Source organism: Corapipo altera, unplaced genomic scaffold (genome assembly GCF_003945725.1).
Source record: "Corapipo altera isolate COAL_440 unplaced genomic scaffold, ASM394572v1 104, whole genome shotgun sequence".
NCBI lineage: Eukaryota > Metazoa > Chordata > Aves > Passeriformes > Pipridae > Corapipo > Corapipo altera.
In genome coordinates this window covers 5,171,157-5,190,464 of record NW_020884920.1, presented here as the reverse complement: position 1 = coordinate 5,190,464, position 19,308 = coordinate 5,171,157, and the positions used below count along the sequence as shown (strand labels likewise).

The 19,308-nt window shown below is 53.5% G+C and overlaps 1 protein-coding gene across 1 annotated transcript; it reads right to left on the bottom strand.

Moving 5' to 3' along the window:
* Window positions 1–1,044: 1,044 nt before the first annotated feature.
* Window positions 1,045–19,225, bottom strand: ALKBH5 (alkB homolog 5, RNA demethylase). The gene is made up of 5 exons (XM_027656528.1): window positions 18,929–19,225; window positions 17,964–18,783; window positions 11,632–11,712; window positions 6,828–6,983; window positions 1,045–5,194 (listed from the first exon to the last, which is right to left on the bottom strand). The coding sequence occupies exons 2-5, from the start codon at window positions 18,683–18,685 to the stop codon at window positions 5,011–5,013; spliced, it is 1,143 nt and encodes a 380-aa protein (XP_027512329.1). The 5' UTR covers window positions 18,686–18,783; window positions 18,929–19,225; the 3' UTR covers window positions 1,045–5,010.
* Window positions 19,226–19,308: the final 83 nt, after the last annotated feature.

Sequence of the window (19,308 nt, the reverse complement as noted above, 5' to 3'; positions counted from 1 at the left end):
GCGGGTTTAGGTTCTCACCGTGTGCCCCACAGCCATGGGGTGCATCAACATGGCGGCGCCCCGGCCACAGGGCCTGGAGCATCCCGCCGGCTCCCAAAATTAATGTTCGAGCCTCATTCCTGGCTGGCGACTCATTATTCCCACCGTGGCACCGGGAATGTTGTTCCCCACTCCCCCCACGGCACCGTCCCGAGGTGGGAGGGGGAGCGACCTGCCCCGCGCCCGGTTTTGGGGTGACTCACCCCGGGCAGGGCACGGCTTCCCCTCCCTGCTGACTAACCCCGGCCCGGGGAGATGCGGCTCTGGGGCGACGCGGGGTTTTGGGGGCGGAGAACAGCGTGGGGGGGAAGCGGGGAGCGACGGGCTCACGGAGAGATGGAGGGTCTGAGCCACAGGCACAGCCCCGGGCAGTGAGGGTGGAGAGGAGGGAGCCAGATGTGGGTCATGGCTGGGGAGGAGGGAGAGGAGGAGGAGGGGAACAGAGGGGAGAGGGAGAGAAGGTGGGAGGAAGAGGGGGAAGAGGAGAGAAAGAGAAGAGAGGAAGAGGAGAGTGAAAGCAAGAGGAGAGGAGGGAGAGGAGGAAAAGAGGAGAGAAGAGAGGAGGAACAGGAGAGAAGGAAGAGAAGACAAACAGGAGAGGAGGAAGGAGAGAGAATGGAGGCACACGAGGCCAGCAGCCCCCTTCCATCCCCTCTCTGGCACCTCACCCGCATCTCACCATCTCCCTCGAGCAGGAGGAAGGCACGAGGAGGGTGAGGGGCTCCACATGAGGCCGAAGCAGAGGGTGCTGGGCCCATCTGGATCCAGGCTCCAGCTGTGGGCAGGGTGGGAGCTGCAGGAGAAGGAGGAAGAGGGCAGAGAGCCCTGTCCCTGCTTTCTAGGACAGCTTAGGAGGCACAGCCACCACATTTGGCTGCCCCATCCTCAGGGAGCCGGTGACTCCCTTTATTTAGAACCAGTTCCCCATTCCCAACCACCTCTTTTCTGCCTGGGGAAATCAAGGCACATCCCAGCCCACGGCATCACCACACAGGCAGGCAGAGCGATGCTTTCTGCTTTTATTCAATTAATGCAGCAATCTATACAAGAAAAAAAAATAATAATGAAACCATGAAATTCCAAACCCTGACAGTGAAGAACCAAATTCTTCCTAAGAATCAACCAGAATTAAAAGATTCCCCCACGTCAGACTGTACATAAAATAATCTCTGCCCCATTTACAGCGTTTCACACAGTACTTCTCGTATCTCAAACTTCAGAACTGTACAACTTTGTTACAAACCACGCTTTTTCCTAGGAAAAGCTTACGGAAAAAAATATTGCCACTTTCTTTTTTATTTATCTTTTTTTTTTTTAATTTTTATTTTTATTGGTAACCAAAAAAAAAAAAATTAGAATCTTTTAAAAAACAAAATTAAAGTCAGCCAGAACTTGTTAAGTGTGGGCAGGGGAAGGAGCACAGGCGCTTCTTGGCCAAATGTTTCTCCTCCCAGTGGGGAAAGGGAACATTTTTGGCAGGTAAAAGACTCTTTGCTGCTGGTGGGGGTCCAACCCCAGCTCCTCTGAGCCCTCCTCAAAGCCTGGCAGCTGTTTTGACCCTTGGACTTCGATAATTCCACCAGTGACTCTTCTGGAGATACAGGCAACAGCAACAAACCCCAATTCCTCCTGTTCTTCACAGAAAAGCAGGGATGAATCCCACTGAACTAGAGATGAACCCCACCTTCCTCCCCATTCCTTAGGAAAGACAGTTCTCCTGGTCTGGGCTGTGGGTCTGGGAGCATGGATTGTCACACTGGATACAGCCTTATTCCCAGTTTGGGGCTGAGCAAGGACACGTTGTGGGTGGATGGAGAGGAGGTCAGACCACACAACTGGATCAGACACAGGACAAAGCCGAGGGGGTCAGGGCTGTGCATGAGCCCATCCCACGGAGCACATGGGAAAAAGTTTTGCCTCCAAAACAGAGCTCTCCGCCCTCCACACTCCCACACCAGCCCCATGGCACCAGCCTGACCCAACGCCTGCGGGCAGCCCAACAGAGAAAAGGTGTGGGATCACCAGGAATTCCGAGCCACAGTTTCACCAGACAGGTTACAGGAAGGGATCCCCAGACCTCTGGACCCACGTGAAAAATGCGTCTTCTGGTTTCGAATCCAGGTTTCACTCCGATGTTGTTCAGTGCAAAAGAGTTAAAAAACCATGTTATCTACACATATACATCCGTGTCTATAGAAAATGTCTGTACAAGTGGGAAGATGGCCCTGCCTGCACGCTGGGGACTCCTCTCCCAAGGGACGCTCCGGGTCCCACCGCTTGCACCCCACTCCCTCTCTCTCCAAGGTGTCAACCCCCAACCAGTCAGGTTGAAAACCGAGCTATGAGAAGAGATGGTGGCTGGAGCTCCTCCTGCCCCCCCAGCCACGGCTGCCAGCTCTGACCCACTGCACGGATGCGAGGCAGGGAGGGAGAAGGGAAGAGCTCCCAACCATGGCATGCAGGAATTCCAAAACAAGCTGGGAAAGGATACTTGCACACATACGGACTGCACAAGGACCAGGATGAGGTGATGCCCGATACCAGGCAAGAGGTAAGACCTCAGGATGCCTGGTTCAGCCTTTGGCAGAGATACAGCCAGCACCTCATCCCACAGGAATCCTGCTCTGGGAAGCTGCCCTCAGAAAGGCAGGCTACCTCCAGCTTCGTTTTGAGCTGACACCAAGGTAGAGTATCCATATTGCAGAGGTAGGCATAAAACTGGGAGCCAGGAAGGGAGAGGGGAGAGCCAAGACCTCCAGCAGTGACCACTGTCACTGTCACACCCATGGCAGAGCCCGGTGCTGTGGTGGGCACAGCCAGGATGAATCCAGAAAGACAAAGCCATAAGGAGGAGAAGGAATTGCTGCTCCCCACATGCGGTTTTGTTATCAGGGGAATGCCAAGCTTTCCAAAACAGGGGGTTTGCAGCCAAGAGCTGGCCTGGATTCGCAGCAGGAAGCTGGGAGGGTGAGAAACATCGCTTCAAATGCTACGTGTGGTCTGAAAATGGCATTTTAAAGGTTTCAGAAGTGGCAGAAGCATGAGCTTTCAGATCTCTGGGCAGATAAGATGGGTTCCTTCAAAGGCTCTGCCTGTACCTCGGCAGGGAGCCAGCGGGGGCTCTCACCAGGAAAGCAATCGGATAAAATAATCAAGAGACAGGCACGGGGTACCTCAGGTACAGACCCCCACAGACCAGCACTGTGCTGAAGGTGATGGCAACATCCTCTGTGCTACTGTGACCACAAGATCCAGCCTGAGCAGAACCCCAACAACAGGCAAGCGCCAGGAGCTGCAGAAATAATCAGCAGGGAAGGAAAAGGACAGTGGGATCCAGATGTCAGCAAGTATTCTGCAGGGAATAAATGCCTGGGTGGCTATTTTAGACCAGGAGCCCCTCAAGACAGCAGCAAACGGGTTTCAAAATATATTACATCTTTTTATTGCCAAGCGTGCAGACCACGAAGTGTGTGGGGGACACAACACTAAGAAAAACTACAATTGGAAGGAGGGAAAAGCAGTAAAAATTTAAAAATAAGACTACTCCTTACAACTGCCAACACTTGGGTTCAAAGAATCAACTGGAGGAAGTTTTCCTTAAAAGTAGGGTTCTAAATATGGTGCTGGGCCCCAAAACTTTGCAAACGCCAAGGCTTTGGTCTGGGCTAACACAAACCGGGTGGGAGGAGGATGAAGGCAGATGTTCTAACACAACTCTACGGGGCCGAATGCCTGATTCGTCTCAGCATTTCCTGTAGCAACCAGAAAGCTCCCTACCATGGGAATACAGGCAGGAATAAGCCAGGAGAAGGCAGGCAACTTCAGTGCTCGATGCACTGAACTGGGGCCAAACCAGACCCCTGCAGTGTCCCCACTCCCAGCCTTGGAGGGGACAGACCATGGCCAAGGCCACGGCAGCGCCTGTTCCTGCTCTGGCAGAGCACGGCCAGTCCCTCAGGATGGGACACTGTGCTGGGATGCTGTGCCTCTCAACTCTCTCCGCCTGAAAGGGGCAGTGGAGAACAGCTCCTCCCCGGGGTCCCAAGGCACATGCCCTCACAAGCACAGCGTCTCTCCTACTCCTCCTCGCTATCCCCAGCTCTGGGAAGCAGCACATACTCAGTGTGATCCCTCACTCGGCAGCCCCAAGGTTCCAATATGGATCTCAGGACAATGCTGGGCCATCCTCAGGGAAGCCAGCCATGATTCCTTCCTCCCCAGTCACAACACAACAACACTCCCCTGTCAGACCAGCACTGAGAAACCAGAGCTCTAGTACATTCTTCTCGGAGAGGGCAGCGCAGCGACACAAGGCTGCGAGCCCACGCTGGCTTGGGAAAAGGGTCTGGAAAGGAAACCTACTGCATTTAAAACACTAAAGTGCAACGAAAATGTCCTAAACCCTTTGAAATCAATCGCAGTAAGAGGGGTCTGCAAAGCTTCAAACTTCCAGTTACTGCAGGGCACCCTTAAAACAGACCCAACAACCACCAGGAAAGAGCAGACCAAGGAGCCCTTTGGTAAAACAAGGAATATGATGCCACCATGGAATTTCAGCTCCTGGGGTCAAACATCATATTTAGAACATTTGGAAAGGAAGAGTGTTAAAGCGAAAAAAACCCAAACAAAACAAAAATACAATTCTTGAATCTTGCGCAATGAAACAGTTAAACTTTTTGGTGTTTTCAAAAGAAATCCCAACAGACAGCCTGGCATAACTTTATCTGCTTCCTAAGGGAGAGATGCCCGCTCGACCCATGACTCAGGACAGCATGTGCACTGGACATGTTCCATCCTTACGTATGTCTCAGCATTCCTCCATTCATAAAACTCAAATCCTTCCTGTTTACTCTTCAGCCTGAAAGGAAAAACCAAAACTGAAGCTAGATGGAAGATAGCCAGAGGGAGGAGAAAGTTTTCACAGACTGGAGGCCAATCTCATCAGCTCCACGAGCCTGGAAAGAGCAATCCTCAGTGCCGCCTCATTTTAACTTTCCTGGCCGGGCTGCCGTCCTCCTCCTCCTCCTCACAGTCCTCCGTGTACTCGTACGACCGTCGCCAATAGTTCTCGGAGCTGAAGTTGCTCCGTCTCCTATGTTTTGGTAAGAGGACCGAGCGCCTGTTCTCCTCTTTATCCATTTCTAGGATCCGTGGCCTACGGAGAGAGAGAAAGCAGGAGTGAGAGCACAGCCAGGGTGGGATGCAGGCATTCCTCCTGTGGACACTGTCTGCAGTGCTGCACACTCGGAGTGACAGCCCTGCCTGCTTCCACAGCGCCTTCCCAGCACCGGGCACTCAGCAGAGCAGGAACAGATCACCAAGCTGCACTTCCCACGGGGAGCTGAGAATTTGCTTTGATGGTGCAAGTCCTTCCCCTTCCCAGGGCAAGCTTTGGTCTTTAATCTCCACCAGGAACGCTTCCAAACAAGCCCAGTCACCTCTGGGTTTTTTTAAGTGCAGCTTGCGACCCCAAGAAACATCCCTTGGGCAGTGGGGTCTGTCTCCTGCATCAGAACTCACAGCACAGAGCTGAGCTCCTCATGGTGTAGGATCACAGCACAGCTCCAAAACCTTTTGTCCTCTCAAAACATTAGCACAGTGCAATTGTTATTTTTGCAGAACTGCCTCTGATCACTTCATAGCAGGACTGGGCTGGTGGGCTGCACAGACCCCCTTATTTTATCTGAGTGGTTCCTCTGAGAGATACCACTATGATATGTGTGCTAATTACCTGTTATATTGGAGTCTTTGAGGCCACAGGAAAAGAAAAACATGTTTTTCACACCCATCTGCTGCAGGAGCCTATGCAAGCCATCCCCCACACCCTGATAAGGTCACATCAGGCTGAAAAACAGCTCTGACAGATCCGCACATTTGTCCTGCATGATCGCTTCCCTAATCGGACACTGCGTGCTCGGAGGGAAGCTGCATTTGCAGGCCAGCTTCAATTCTTCATCCATCTTCCCAGCCTGCATCCAGGTGAACGAACACAGCTCACAAACAAGCCATCCCCACCCTCCTCCCTCCAGGACAGGTTGAAACAGGGCTGGGACCGCACAGCAGCCAAGTCCCGCGACCAAGGCGACTTTTGGGCTGTATCCAGTGGGCAGAGAATGCCACCTCGATCCCCAGGAAGCTTTGGAATTGGACTATCCAGGCCAGCTGGCAGACTGGCTATCACTCAGGGCTATCGGTGTGCTCACACCAAGGTGTTTAAGGGAAGCCTTGCTGCAGAGCTCAAGCTGTCTGAGACCTTGGCAAGGAGCTTCCCTGAAGGTCAGGCTTAAGCATCCACACAGTCTGGTTTCTCACACAACAATATACCCACGCAGCTCTGGAATCACAACAGGTCTGAGAAGCTTCCCAAAAGGCCTTCACCCTTCCCAGATAGCAAACCCTCATGTTCTCTCCCAGGACTGCTTTCATAATATAGTTTGATGCAGCTGCACAGGTTGCTTGGCAATAGAGGTCAAAAATGATTAGCTGCAGGGAAACTATTGTTCTGAACGACTGCATTATCAAAAGCCAGCCAAATCTATTGCTTCTTCATTATGCCACTCACAGGATAAACAATGTAAGCTGCTTACAGCCAGAGCTCAGCCTCCACAAGTCTGGGAGCAACATATAAAGAGCTCATTCTGATAAAACAGATCTTGGCACCACAGAAAGCACCTGCCAGCGAGGTGCAGCGAGGATGTTTTTAAGTGTGTTGTGCAGCCAAGGACCTCAACCATGCACTGACCCAGAGACCCCATCCCAAACATTGCCCTTAGGAGAGATCACCCTACCTGTGAGCAGCATCAGGATCTGCTTTGCGATGGGACCGCTTTGGTTTCAGGATCTGGTCCCGGTTGCTTCCCGATAGACGGTCAGAGTTATAACCTGGTGGCAACACAGAGCTACTCAGGGATTTTGTTTCCAATCGAGGTGCATCTAGTCTTGTTCTGCAAATATTTAAAGAGAAGAGAATTTGCAAGGAGTTTCTACAGAACCACCAGTGTGCTGCAGCAAATATCTGCCCAGGATGTGCTGCAGGAGAGCCCTCCATCCCAGCCACACAGCTCAGGAGGAGGGGCAGGATACCACACTCCAGAGCAGAACAAGCTGCAGCTTTTTGGTACTTCAAGCTTCATAGAATCATGGAATGGTTTGGGTTGGAAGGGACCTCAAAGCTCACTCCGTTCCAGCCCTGTGCCATGGGCAGGGACACCTTCCACTATCCCAGGTTGCCCCAAGTTCCACCCGACCCGGCCTTGGACACTTCAGGGATGGGGCAGCCACAGCTTCTCTGGGAAACCTGTGTCAGGACCTCACCACCCACACAGGGAAGAGTTTTCTACTAAGAGCCAATCTAAACCTGCTCTCTTCAAATTTGAAGCCATTCCCCCTTGTCCTGCCAGAGGAAAGAGGAAGCACAGGGACACGTAGCCATGAGGTGAATGCAAGAGGTGCTGGGCTCACTGCAATCCCAGTGGGATACAGAGCAGAGGTGCAGGAGCAGCTGTGAAATCACAGTGACTAGTCAATAACTCACAGCTCCAGTTAATCCACCTGGGTGGGAGATGTCCTGCAAAATTCATCACCACCTCCAACAGTAATAACTGCTTCCACCTGGAAACTCCCTCCTGCCCACAGATCTCACAGGGTCAGGTGTTCCTCAGCTTGACTAAGAGGTGCAAAGAGTTGAAGTACGAGTCAGGAGCGGGTGTAGCAAACAGGAGCTGCACCACATCCTTTCCAGCAGCACAGCACACACTCAAGATACACCAGAGAGCAAACACAGCTCATCCCAGAGGAGAACTGTTGCTGGCCCAGCTACGACTGCAGCCACACACGTGTGGAGGGAGGCAGCAGGAATGAAAACTCAACGAAGCAGCATCTTATCCCAGTGCTGTGACCATCTCCAATCACAGCACAGTCACCAGGCTCAAGTTATAAACTCTGCTAAAGTCTATTTCAAAACACAGACTGAAGCCTAAGAATGGGCAAAATATAGTAAAAGGTGCTGGTGCTCCAGAGCTGCCGATTTCAGGAGGATCCAAGCTACTTCCCAGAAGGAAAGGCATCCTGATGCTGTTGTTGCAGTCTGTCTCCCTCCTTAGGATAAGGAGGGACTACAGAAGGGGTCTGGATAAAAGAAAGGGGAAAATCACTACTTGTTCTCCAGTGCTGAACTTTAGCTCCTGAGGGAGGTTTCCACAGGAGAATCCCAACCTAAACTCCCATTAAGAAGCACATCCAGCTGCCAAGGTACACTCTGCCACTGAGGAGAGCCTCTTCAGTTAAGCAGGGAGATGCCAGGCTGGCACAGGTGACGCTGGGCATGGCAGCCTGAGTTTGCCCAGCATGCCAGAAACAAGGAACACTTCCACAGGCAGCTGCCAGGCTGGAGCCTGTGATAGTTCACGCTGTTGTCCTGAGCTGTTCTCAGCTCCAGGACTGGACCCAGTCCAGCCAGAACACCATAGGCATTGCTGATCCTGCCCCAGACAAGGTGGTTTAAATATCTCTCAAATACAACAGCAACTGCAGGGCTGCAATTCAAACAAACCAACCCTCAAATACACTGGAAGGGCAAGGGAACACCAGCCATGCTCCCTCTGGCCACAGAGCAAGGCAGGAGCAGGTTCAAGTTAAATAGAGTAACTCCTATTTATGAAGCAGAATGGTAGCAGAAACCCTCTAAAATTACTTTCAAGACCCACTTCAATAGGTCTCATTTCTATCCCCCCCTCCCACATTACCTCTTCCAGCACCTCATGAAATTGAGAGCAGGTTCCTCCACTCTCGCTCAAAGCGCTTCCAAACCTCGCTGGCTCCCACAGCCCTGTGCTCTGACACGCAGGAAAACACTCAATATCATCACACTACAGCACTGAGGTGTTTATGACCTACTTGGTAACCACGCTGCTCTGGAGCATCCTGCAAAATCCTGCTGCTCCTCCAGCTCCCACAGCTTTGTTCTCCTGCCGCTGTCAGCGAAAACACGCTCGGAGCAGAGGCAAGAGCAGAGCCAAATGCAAACGTGTCTGGGACCCAGCAGGCTCTCACATTCAGAGCTGAACATCCCAGTTCCAACTGGGGTGACCCAGCTGATCTGATCCCTCTGGGAAGCTCAGGGCTGATCCTCACCACGAAAACGAGGAAGAGGAGTTTTACGAGGCCGCGGGCTGCTCCCAACCCTGCCGTGCCAGCAGGCCACCAGCGGAAGTAGCTGCTTTCCCGATTGCATAACACACTGTTTCAGAGAAAAGTCCTGTGATCCGGGAATCGGGAGTGGCATTTGTGCAGTGATCCAGGGCGTGGGGACACAGCACAGACAGGGGTCACCGCGGCCCTGCCGTGCGCGCACGGACACGCACGGAACACCGGGAGATGGCCGCCCTCACCAGGGATAAACAGGAATTAATAAGCTCTATTTGGCAGCAGCTGGAGCACGGCCTGTGGCAAACAGGGAATTGCCATGGATTCACAGGGGCTGCTAAGCTCTGCAGAGGTTACACGGAAAGAATCACCAGGGGGGTTTCCGCTTTGCTCAAGAGAAAAACCTCCGTGTTGGTTGTGTCTGGCCTGTCAGTCAGGTCAGCCCACGGCTGTGTGACTGGGCAGAGACACTTCTGCTCTAATGTTAAGCAAATCAGACCCCAAAAATGAGGGGAAGGCAGAAGGACACACTGCTGGAGAGGGATGTCTGAACAAACACAGCTGGTATGGCTCTGGTAGGAGCTGCAGGCTTTGTCTACTCAGCAGTGATGCACCAGGTCAGCTGGCTACACCACTGCTCCTTCCAGGATTTAAAGGAGCTTATAAAGAAAAGGCAGAGCTACTTTTTACATGGATAGATTTAGATTAGATATTAGAAAGAAATCCTTTACTCAGAGGGTAGTGAGGCACTGGCACAGGGAGGTTGAGGACTTCCCATGTTTGAAAGTGTCCAAGGCCAGGTTGGACAGGGCTTGGAGCAACCTGGTCTAGTGGAAGGTGTCCCTGCCCATGGCAGGGGGTTGGAATAGATGAGCTTCAAGGTCCCTTTTTTGCTCAGTTGCACTTTGATGGCAGCCAGGTTAGACTGAAATAACCCAACATTCTCAGCTTACAGAGGCTGGAGAAAGCAAGAGGCAGAGCCAGTTTGAACAGGTATTTTCAATATCTGCAACAGATATTGGGCAGCTTTAGCTTATTTATCCGAATCTGTCTTTCCCAGGGAACTGCTCCACAGCCAAGAATAGGCAGCTTCTCTATCCTAAATCCCAACCAAAGCAGCTACACGACTTGGAGATGCCTCCTCGTCAGCACTTTTCATTGGTTGCACCAACACCATGAACACAACAGCTTTAAGTTCTTATCACAACCCCCTTACCCCAAACCTCATGTGGCCATAACCAGCTGTGGGGTGGTTTGGCTACATCCTGTCTTTCATCCCACTCTATCTCCTGCCACATGTCATCCTGCCTCCCTGGGTCTGGGCCGATTTTGCCTGGCTAATGCCTCGGGGCTGCTGGTTTTTCTGCCTTCATTTCATGGGTCTCTCTAACCAGATGTCCAATCCACTCCACTGGCTTTGTGCCACATCTTCACAATGTTGCCAGGCTTGTTTTGAAACCAACTAAGCCATCCAAAAGCTCATCCAGTCTGAATCCACACCACTTGCCTGATAGCCTTGTGCCAGCCTGGGCCAGAACCACAAGCCCTGCCACCAATGCCCACGCTTTTGGTTGGGTTTACAGGACTCAAAATCGTTGTGTTTTCACTTACAAAAAGATTTCTTGACAGCAGAATTACTGCTAACACCTTCTAAGTCACGGTCACCATGGGTCAACGTGTGCCAGTCACATTTTTTGGTCTCCTAGTAGGAGGAACTAATAAGAGAGGACATTTCTGGGCACAAAAAAAGGTAATATTTTAAGGAGTTTGGGGTGGGGTTGGCCTATTTTTTCTCCCTTTTCTTAAGAGTTTTAGGAACAAGCAATGCTTGATGAAATGCCATCAAGACAGTGTAGATACTAGAACAAGAAGCATGTTTCTAAAACAGCTTACAGAGCTTGGCTTCCCAACACAGACTCGAAGGACAAGCCCTGTAAAGTGAGCACTGAATTCACTTTGTTTCCCTCCCAAGTCAGTGTCTTCCTCCCTCTCCCCAGGAAACAAAGGCCATGCTACCAAGTAAACTTCATCTGCTTTTATAGGAGATTCTTCATCACAAGCATCAGCTTCAAAGGACTGTCCAGGTAACTCACACAGAGAGGTATCATATGACCAGACACCTGAATACACAACCTAAAACAAGACAGTTTGAAATCTGAGCTGTTTGGAGCTGGGCAGCCAAGGAAAGACAGGTGTTTGGACACCAACAGGGCTTGCAACCCCAGCCCTTTCAATGAAGTGCTGCTCACAGAGCCAAGAAGTGATTAACTCTGCAGGAACTGGTTCCAGCTACTTCCACTGCCGGGTACGGCAAGAGTGTCAGAGTGACATCTAATCAAGGTGTAAGATCAAGCCAGCAAATTAACAAGCAAGGCAGTTTTTAAGTGTTTAAACATCACAACACCACATCCACGTTTATCTTACTGTCCGGAGGGCTTCCACACTTACTTCCTCAGGATGATGACAGCTCTTCTCTCCTTGATGTCCTGTGGTCGAATACAGTGTGTGATTTCGTCGGCCGCATACCCACTGACAACAGAAACAAAAAGCCACTGTGAGAGAGATGCCAGGCAGAGGCAGAAAGTGGTTTCCAGCCTCGACAACTCATTTTGGCCAGTATTTCCAAACTTCCACCAGGAATTCTTCCTCCAAACACCGTTCCCCAGACACACGGGAGCTAGACTTGTAGGAAGGAACAAACATCAGGAAAGAACATGGACAGCCAGGGTTTGGGTTTTTTTTTGAGGGGGGAGCTTTAGGACTCAATTTTTTAGCATACACCAGAGGAAACTGCCACCTGCTACAGCGCTGTGAAATAAGACATGTGGAAACGCGTGTATGGGTTGTAAATTCAGACAATTCATTTACAAAGAAATTAGAAAGCAACAGGGGAAAAATCAGCACGTTCCTCCAAAGAACCTCCTCACGCACATCCCTGAGAAAAGCCATCTCTCACGGCTGAGATGTGCAGCACACCCAGACATGAACACGAACCAGAGTCAGTGAGATTTGTTAGTCATGGAGGGGTGCAGTGATGGCAAGAGTTGAGCCTCTCACCCCCCTCACCTGGGCACAGATTCTCTCAGCACCCTCATCCTCCCCGCTCCCCATCACGTGGCACATCCTCAGCCATGATACGAACATCACCAACCCCAACCCAAAGCACTTGGGTTATAACCTTCAAACTCAGACCCGCAAACCAAGCTGCACTCCCAAAACCTCCCTGTTACAGGGAGAAACAGCTCCCTGGGCTGAGGAAAACGACCCCAGGCTCAAGCAGTAGCCGCTCTGGGCAGGAGTGTTTCACTGTGTGAGGTGACTTCAGATATTCCATGTTTCCAGCAGGCTGGAGAAAAGCCAAGGCCAAGGACGACCTCAGCTTCCTACAAAACACTGGAGCATTTTTCTCGTGGCTGCTTCTGTTGTCGAGCAGGTGAAATCACAGTGGGTCCATGGAGAGCAGCCACCCCCCCTGCTCGGACACACAAACCACCCTGCAGGAGCACATCCCGTCACTCCCATGGATCCAGCCAGAAGGTCCGAGAGTGGGGCCTGCCCTCTACCTGCCGTTTGGAGAGTGTCAGCTCACACAGAGCCTTCTAGACTCCGGCACGGGAAAGAGAGAAGCTAAACAGAGCTTCCTGGAACACCTGACAAGGGCAGGAGCACCTTGAAAGGGATTTGGGCAAAGGCTGCTGAAGCCACACAACGCTGGCACACACCCGCGCTGTTTAACTTGAATCAGAAATCACCAGGCCCGCGGTCCCCACGAGGCTTTTCCTGGCACACCGGCTGCCAGGCAGCCCTCAGAAGCACGGCCAGGGTCAGGGGCTGGCAGGTTATTCAGGACACTCAGAGCACAGAACACATCTCACACACGCAAGTCTTCTCCGGGGACGGGACCGGGTTTCCTTGATCTGGTTAGATAACCCACCCACTCACCCAGAAACACGCACCTCTCCTCAAAGACAGATCTACTGCTTTAGGAGGAGAGTTAAAAAGCGTTAAGTCCTGATCAGTTAAAACAGGGGTGATGTCCATGCCCCCCTCCCCTCCAGACACTGCAGAACACGACAGTGTTATGCCAAGGGGCTTACGGTGATGCTCTTTTATGTTCCAGGAATCTCTGCGTCAGGCTCCAGAGAATTCATGAATATCACCCACGTTAACATTCAACTCAGCGCATCCTCGGCACCACCCTGAACATCAGGAAAAGGTCTGTTTCCAGACACGTGCTCTCCATCACGAGATGTCAGCCTGGACACTCCTTCTCACTCCCCAGGCAGGAATCCCCTTCCCAGATCAGTCCCAGAGTGGCCCCAGAAAGAGTTTGTGGCCCCAGATGCACATGGGCAGCACCAAAGCAATAGCCCCAGTACTCCAGTCTGAGGTCTTAAAGGGCACCAGTCTGCCCCAGTGCCTTACTGGTGTGAGGAAAACTCTGCTTGCACCATATCCCATATAGTGACGGTGTCTCTCTGCACAGGCAGAAAAATGGAAGAAAAAGATTATTTGGTTGTGTCATACTTATGCTGCCTTGTGCCAGCACAAACTTCTCACCCACTGCCCAGCCTTGCACACCCCAATGACGGGTGAAGGGGCAGACACTGGGGAAAAAAACCCATAATGGGTTTACCCTCAGATTTCTTGCCCAGAGAACAAACCCAAAGCAATTTGCTAAGGAAAACCCTAAATTCCTGCCCAGGAGAACACCTGAATAGGATATCTCTATCCCAGAGTGTTTTTCAGAAGAACACAGGGAGGTGCTGATGTAATCCACACGCCCCCCTCAACCCACCCCAACTCCAAACTTTCAGACCTTACACAGCCACCTCCTCCCTGAGTCTCCTTCTCAATCCAGAAGAGCCACTACAGAACTGATTCACACGGAGATGAAAGTGGAATTTTTCTGTGCAGACATCACCAGAAAGGAGGCCCTGAAATTCTGCAGAGTCTCTAACGAGAAACATTTCTATGACAACACGTCCCGACAACAGCCAGGCCAGCTCAGAGGCACAGGGACCTGGCCCACTGCAGGGTTTGGGCAACTCAAGGCTTTACTTGTGGCTCAGGAAAGCTCCTGCCACAAACCATGGATGTGACACCGACCAGTCTGAGCAGAGCTCGAACAAATCTCTGCCTCATCACCACTGGCACACGCAGAACTTCCTCTGCACCAACGGCTTGTTCAGAGGGATCAGGCTTTTTTGGAAAAGCATCTAATGCAGGCAGCTGCAGAGAGATTCCTCCAGCTGGGAAGGAAGCAGGTTCATCCTCCAGCGACTCCAAGCAGCTCTGATTATGCGCCACCAGGCATGCCTGGAGACAACAGGAGGGACACACATCACAGTGTTTCCCTGCCATCACAAACAGCCAGGAGATGACCTGGAGCACTCTCCAGCTGCGGGAGGGAAGCCCACATGGCACACCAGCTCCCAGAACTTGGGAAATGTTACCTGTGCCATTCATTCCTCCAACTGCAGCTGCACTATTTCCAACCGCGGCGCTGAGAAAACATTCCTGGCAGCTTCAGTGCTGAGATTTGCTACCTATGACAGCAGCTGCAGGGCAGGGATCCGGATGGAACCCCCCCCATCCCAGCTGGATCTGCATCCCCCAGCTCCCTCCCTTTTTCCCAGCCTAAGCATTGTCAAAGCACACGCTCCCCAGATGAACAGGAAAATTCCTCCATCTCCTCCCCACTGGTTCAATCGATTGATGCTTATCAAATTATTGCTAAAAAAAGAAAACCCACAAATGTGGTGCAGCCAGCCCCACCCCACCCCCCCCCGAGAGCTGATGGGCCACAGGACTGGGATCCAGCAGCACACACTGAGGTGATGCTTCCTCTTGGACTGGCTGGCAGTGGGACAAACCTGCAGGAGCACCTGCTTCCCAGGGCTGCAGAAGAGGAGACTGGAGGAGGTTGTCTTCTAAATCTCAAAACCTACAAAGGCAAATCTTCCCTGCAGATGAGAAAGGAGAGGAAAAAGGGCCTTGCTGGAAGAGGGAAGGGCTCATTAGCAGGTCATGGGTTGGCTCAGCCTTTGGTTTCTGGCAGAGGGGCGCAGCCCGGGCAGGTGAATTCTGTTCCACCTCACCTGTAGTTTGAGGTCTGAACCCTTTCCAGCAGGTTCAGTGTTGGCAAACACCACATCTTGCTTCAGGGCAGGCAAAGTCAAGGGAGGGATACGGGGAAAGCCTCAATGCAAAATCCCTGCTGGGTAGGCGGCTATGAAATCAGGAGGAGAACTGGGAACAGGCTGCTGAGAGCAAGAACAGGACAGGTGTGATCTGGGGACAGCCTGAGAACGCTGTGAGGTCAAAGAGAGGGATCCAACAGCTTCCCTTAGATCCTCCTGACTTCCACAGGCTACCCTGGCTTCCCCAAAAGGCAGCAGGCCAGGAGCAGCCACTGACCCAGCAGGATTTGAATCCCAGACATTACAGGCATGCCACTTCTATCTGCACCCGTTCCCCATCTCCAGGGCAACTGCCTCCAGCAACTGTTTACCCACAGCAGAAAACGCCAAGTTTGGGGAGTTGACTTAATCATAACCAAGGGATGGATTTGGTGATACACCCCTGAGAGCCTACCAACAATCTGCACCTCTCCTGCTCCTCCTAAACTGTTGGGGCTAGAGGGGAGGCAAGGAGATCTGCTGTGAGGTAAAGAATTCGATTCCAGCCAGGATCATATCAACGCAGAACAATCACTTTGGCAGAATCTCATCTTAAGTGAGTGCTAAGTATCTGCTAACTGCTGTACCAAAATTGAAATAATCCATTCTAAAGTCTATTATTTGTTGGAAAGCAGAACATCTGACCGTGATGAAGCGGCAGCGGGTGAAGGAGAAAGCAGCCCTTCTATTTGCAGGGAAAAGACACTGGAGGGAAAAGATACTTCATTTGGTTTGTGCAATTGCTTCGGCCACATTAATAAACTGGTTTCAGCAGCTGGGTGATGCTGGTCAACAACCCAGAGACCCTGGGAGACATGACAGTCAATCCTGGGAGCCCTGAGCCAGTGCCTCTTCCCAGCAGTTCTGAGGAAAGAGCAAGGTCTGGGATAAGAAAACATCATTCTCTGGTCCTGGAGCAGAGAAAGCACCTCTTCTTCCTCCCACCATCCTCCACTGCAGAGTCCCAATCCTCCTGCAGACATAAGGCCATGAGTTTTCCGAGTGGCTTTGACTGCATGACTCGAGGATGACCTCTGTTAGGTTATAAAAAATATAAAAAAAAATGCCTCTGGGTGTGAAAGAAAGAATAACTATTTATCCAGACCCAATGGGGAAAGACAGCAGAGAGATTCTCATCACCAGCAGGAAAATTAGGGTAAAAAGTTTCCCTCCTTGTGTCTCGGGGAAGTGAGGGAGCGGAGTGGCTGCCTTACACCCGGCAGTCTCCATCCCTAGGGTGGATGGAACTTGCTCTGCAGTAAAAGGACATGGGGCAGGATGAGTCCCCTCGGGTCCTATTTCACAAAATCACCCTGACCTCTGCCCCCTCTGCCCTGGTCAACCCACTAGAGAGCGAGAAAACGTCCCCAGTCCTGTTCCCGATTCCCTCCGCAGCCTCCCTCATCCCTGGCTAATCCACAGAAGTTACCTAACGCCGGGGTATGGCGAGGATTAGTTAATGTTTGTGCAGCTTTTCCGAGATAAAAGCTACGCGAGATCTCAGCATTTATTATTGATGCACCAGTCAAGGAGGCCGTGTGTATGTGGGGGGGAAAATTCCTTCCCGAACCCTGCGGCGATCACTTTACAAGCCAAAGCAAGGGATTGTGTTACAGCCTGGGAGCCCGGAAAACCGGCCTGGACCTTCACCAGCCCAAAAAATAGCCACTCAAACGAGGATAAGTTGGTAGCTCAGAGCACTGCTGGCAGGGTCCTGTCCCGGTGATCCCTGCTCCTGGCAAGGAGCACTCTGACCTTCAGGGATACAAGGAACTGGCAGCCCTGGTGCCAGGCTTCGAGCCGCCCTCCCCAGGAGCTGGACACTGGTGGGTCCGTACGCTCCAGTCCTGCCTGTCCTCTTACCTTCTTGTCCCCTCACCTGCCTGCTCTCCCTCCCAGCCCGTGCCAGGAAGGCAGCGGGATTAGGAAGCAGGCGTTTCCCAGTGCCAAGCCCAGCTTTACTGCCGACCAGCTGCATGACCTTGGGCAGGTCATTCCACCTCCACAGCTCTTCCTCATCACACGTAAAGTCCTTTCCTGCCTGTGACCTGCTGTGCTTCCAAGTGACAATCCCACAGGGCTCTGCACTCGGGTCTTGGTCTCCCCATCCTCACCAGGCAGGGAAGGGTTCAGTATTCCCAGTTTACAGATTGGGAAGACAAGGCCATTCACACCTCCTCTCCACGTTTAAGGTCAGGTCAGGGAGGCAATGGCCGAGCTAAGAATAGTCCCAGGAGTCCAGTCCCAACCAGCTGCTCAGTTAACAGTTAAAATAACACGTCTGACCACTCTTGGGCACAGGATCCATTTTGTGTCTCGACGTGTTATTTTAACCATTTACAGCTAAGCTCAGCTCGGCGAGTGGCCACACTCCCACCAGGACTCACCTCAAGCCCCACGGAGAGGGCACCCTCCCAAATCCTCACCCACCACAGCAGCAGGACCGCCCCCAAACCCCTGCCTTACCCCTTCCACCACAGTGAAACCCTGTGCGTGTCTACAGGCGAGGGAGATGGAGCCCGAGGCGCCGTCGGGGCGCATCCATGAGCCTCGTGATCCGCGTTACACAACCGAGCCCCGGCAACGCGGGCGAGTTACCTGAGCACCGTGACGCTTCCCCTCTTCACGGGCAGGAAGAGAACGGGCTCCGAGACCCTGATGGGCTTGAACTGGAATTTACACCCGAAGCAGAGCGCCGAGTCGCTGAAGAAGGAGACGGACACGATGGGCCTCTCAAAGATATGGATGGGGTCAACGTGGGAGACAATGCAGCCCCCCGGCTGGTAGTCGTTGATGACGGCACTGTTCACAAAGCCCTCGGGGATCACCCGGTGCTCCACCAGCTTCCTGATCACCAGGTCGTGCACCCACTCGGGGATGGCGTCCACCTCCCCCCGCGGGTACAGCCGCTCCTGGCCGGGCCCTCTCCGCTGCAGCTGGGACCCGTAGGTGTAGCCTTCCCCGAAAAAATACTTGTTCCGCAGCGGCGCCCGGTCCACCGTGTGCTCCTTGTAGAGCCCCTTCTCGGCCCGGGACACCACGTCCTCGATGCGCGCCTCGATCTTGGCGCACTCCTCGGCGCTGAACAGGCGAAGCTGGCGGATGCCGCTCTTCACTTTCCGGGCTTCCTCCTCCTCCTTCTGCTCCTCGTAGTCGCTGGGCTCGGAGCCGGAGTCCTCCTGGTGCCGCCGCTTGCGGTCGTAGGGGGGCTCGGGGGGTTCCCGCGGGAGGCCCCCCCCGCCGCCGCCTTTGTGGCCGTCCCGGTAGGGCATCATGGACTTGAGCTTCTCCCGCAGGTCCGTGTAGCCGCTGCCGGCCATGGCTGGTCCGCAGCCCCCGCCTCTATCGATCCCCGCGCTGCAGGCGGCGGCGGGCGGCGGCGGGGGACGCGCGGCTGCTGCTCATGGCACCCGCCGCCCTGCCGGGAGAGAGAGCCCCGGGGCACCGGGGGGTGAGCACGGGGCCGCCGGGACCGCGCCAACCACTCCCCCCCACCCCCGGGGAGATGGGACCCCCTCCCCGCACCGCTGCCGTCCCCTCCCTCCCTGCCGGGGCACACTCACGGCTCGGCCCGGGGCGGGCGCAGACAACGCTGCCGGTGGTGTCGGTGCTCACGCGGCGGCCGGGCCTGGCACATGCCCAGCGGCGGCCCCGGGCGCCCCGCCCGCTCCGGCCGCAGCGGCGCTGCCCATGGCGGGGAAACCGGAGGAGGTCGTTGTGTGTGTGTGTAAGGGAGGGTATCCCGTGCCGTGCCGGGGGAGCAGCGGCGGCGGCGGGCGGGGGAAGGGGAGTGGGAGAGGGGGAATCTGGCGCGGCCCTTCCCGCTACGTCACCAGGAGCCGGCCCGACATCCCGGATCGCCGCGGGGCCGCCCCGCCCCGCCGCGCACGCGCGCGCCCGCCACCGCCCCCCCCGGGCCCCGCCCCCTCGCACGCGCGCACCG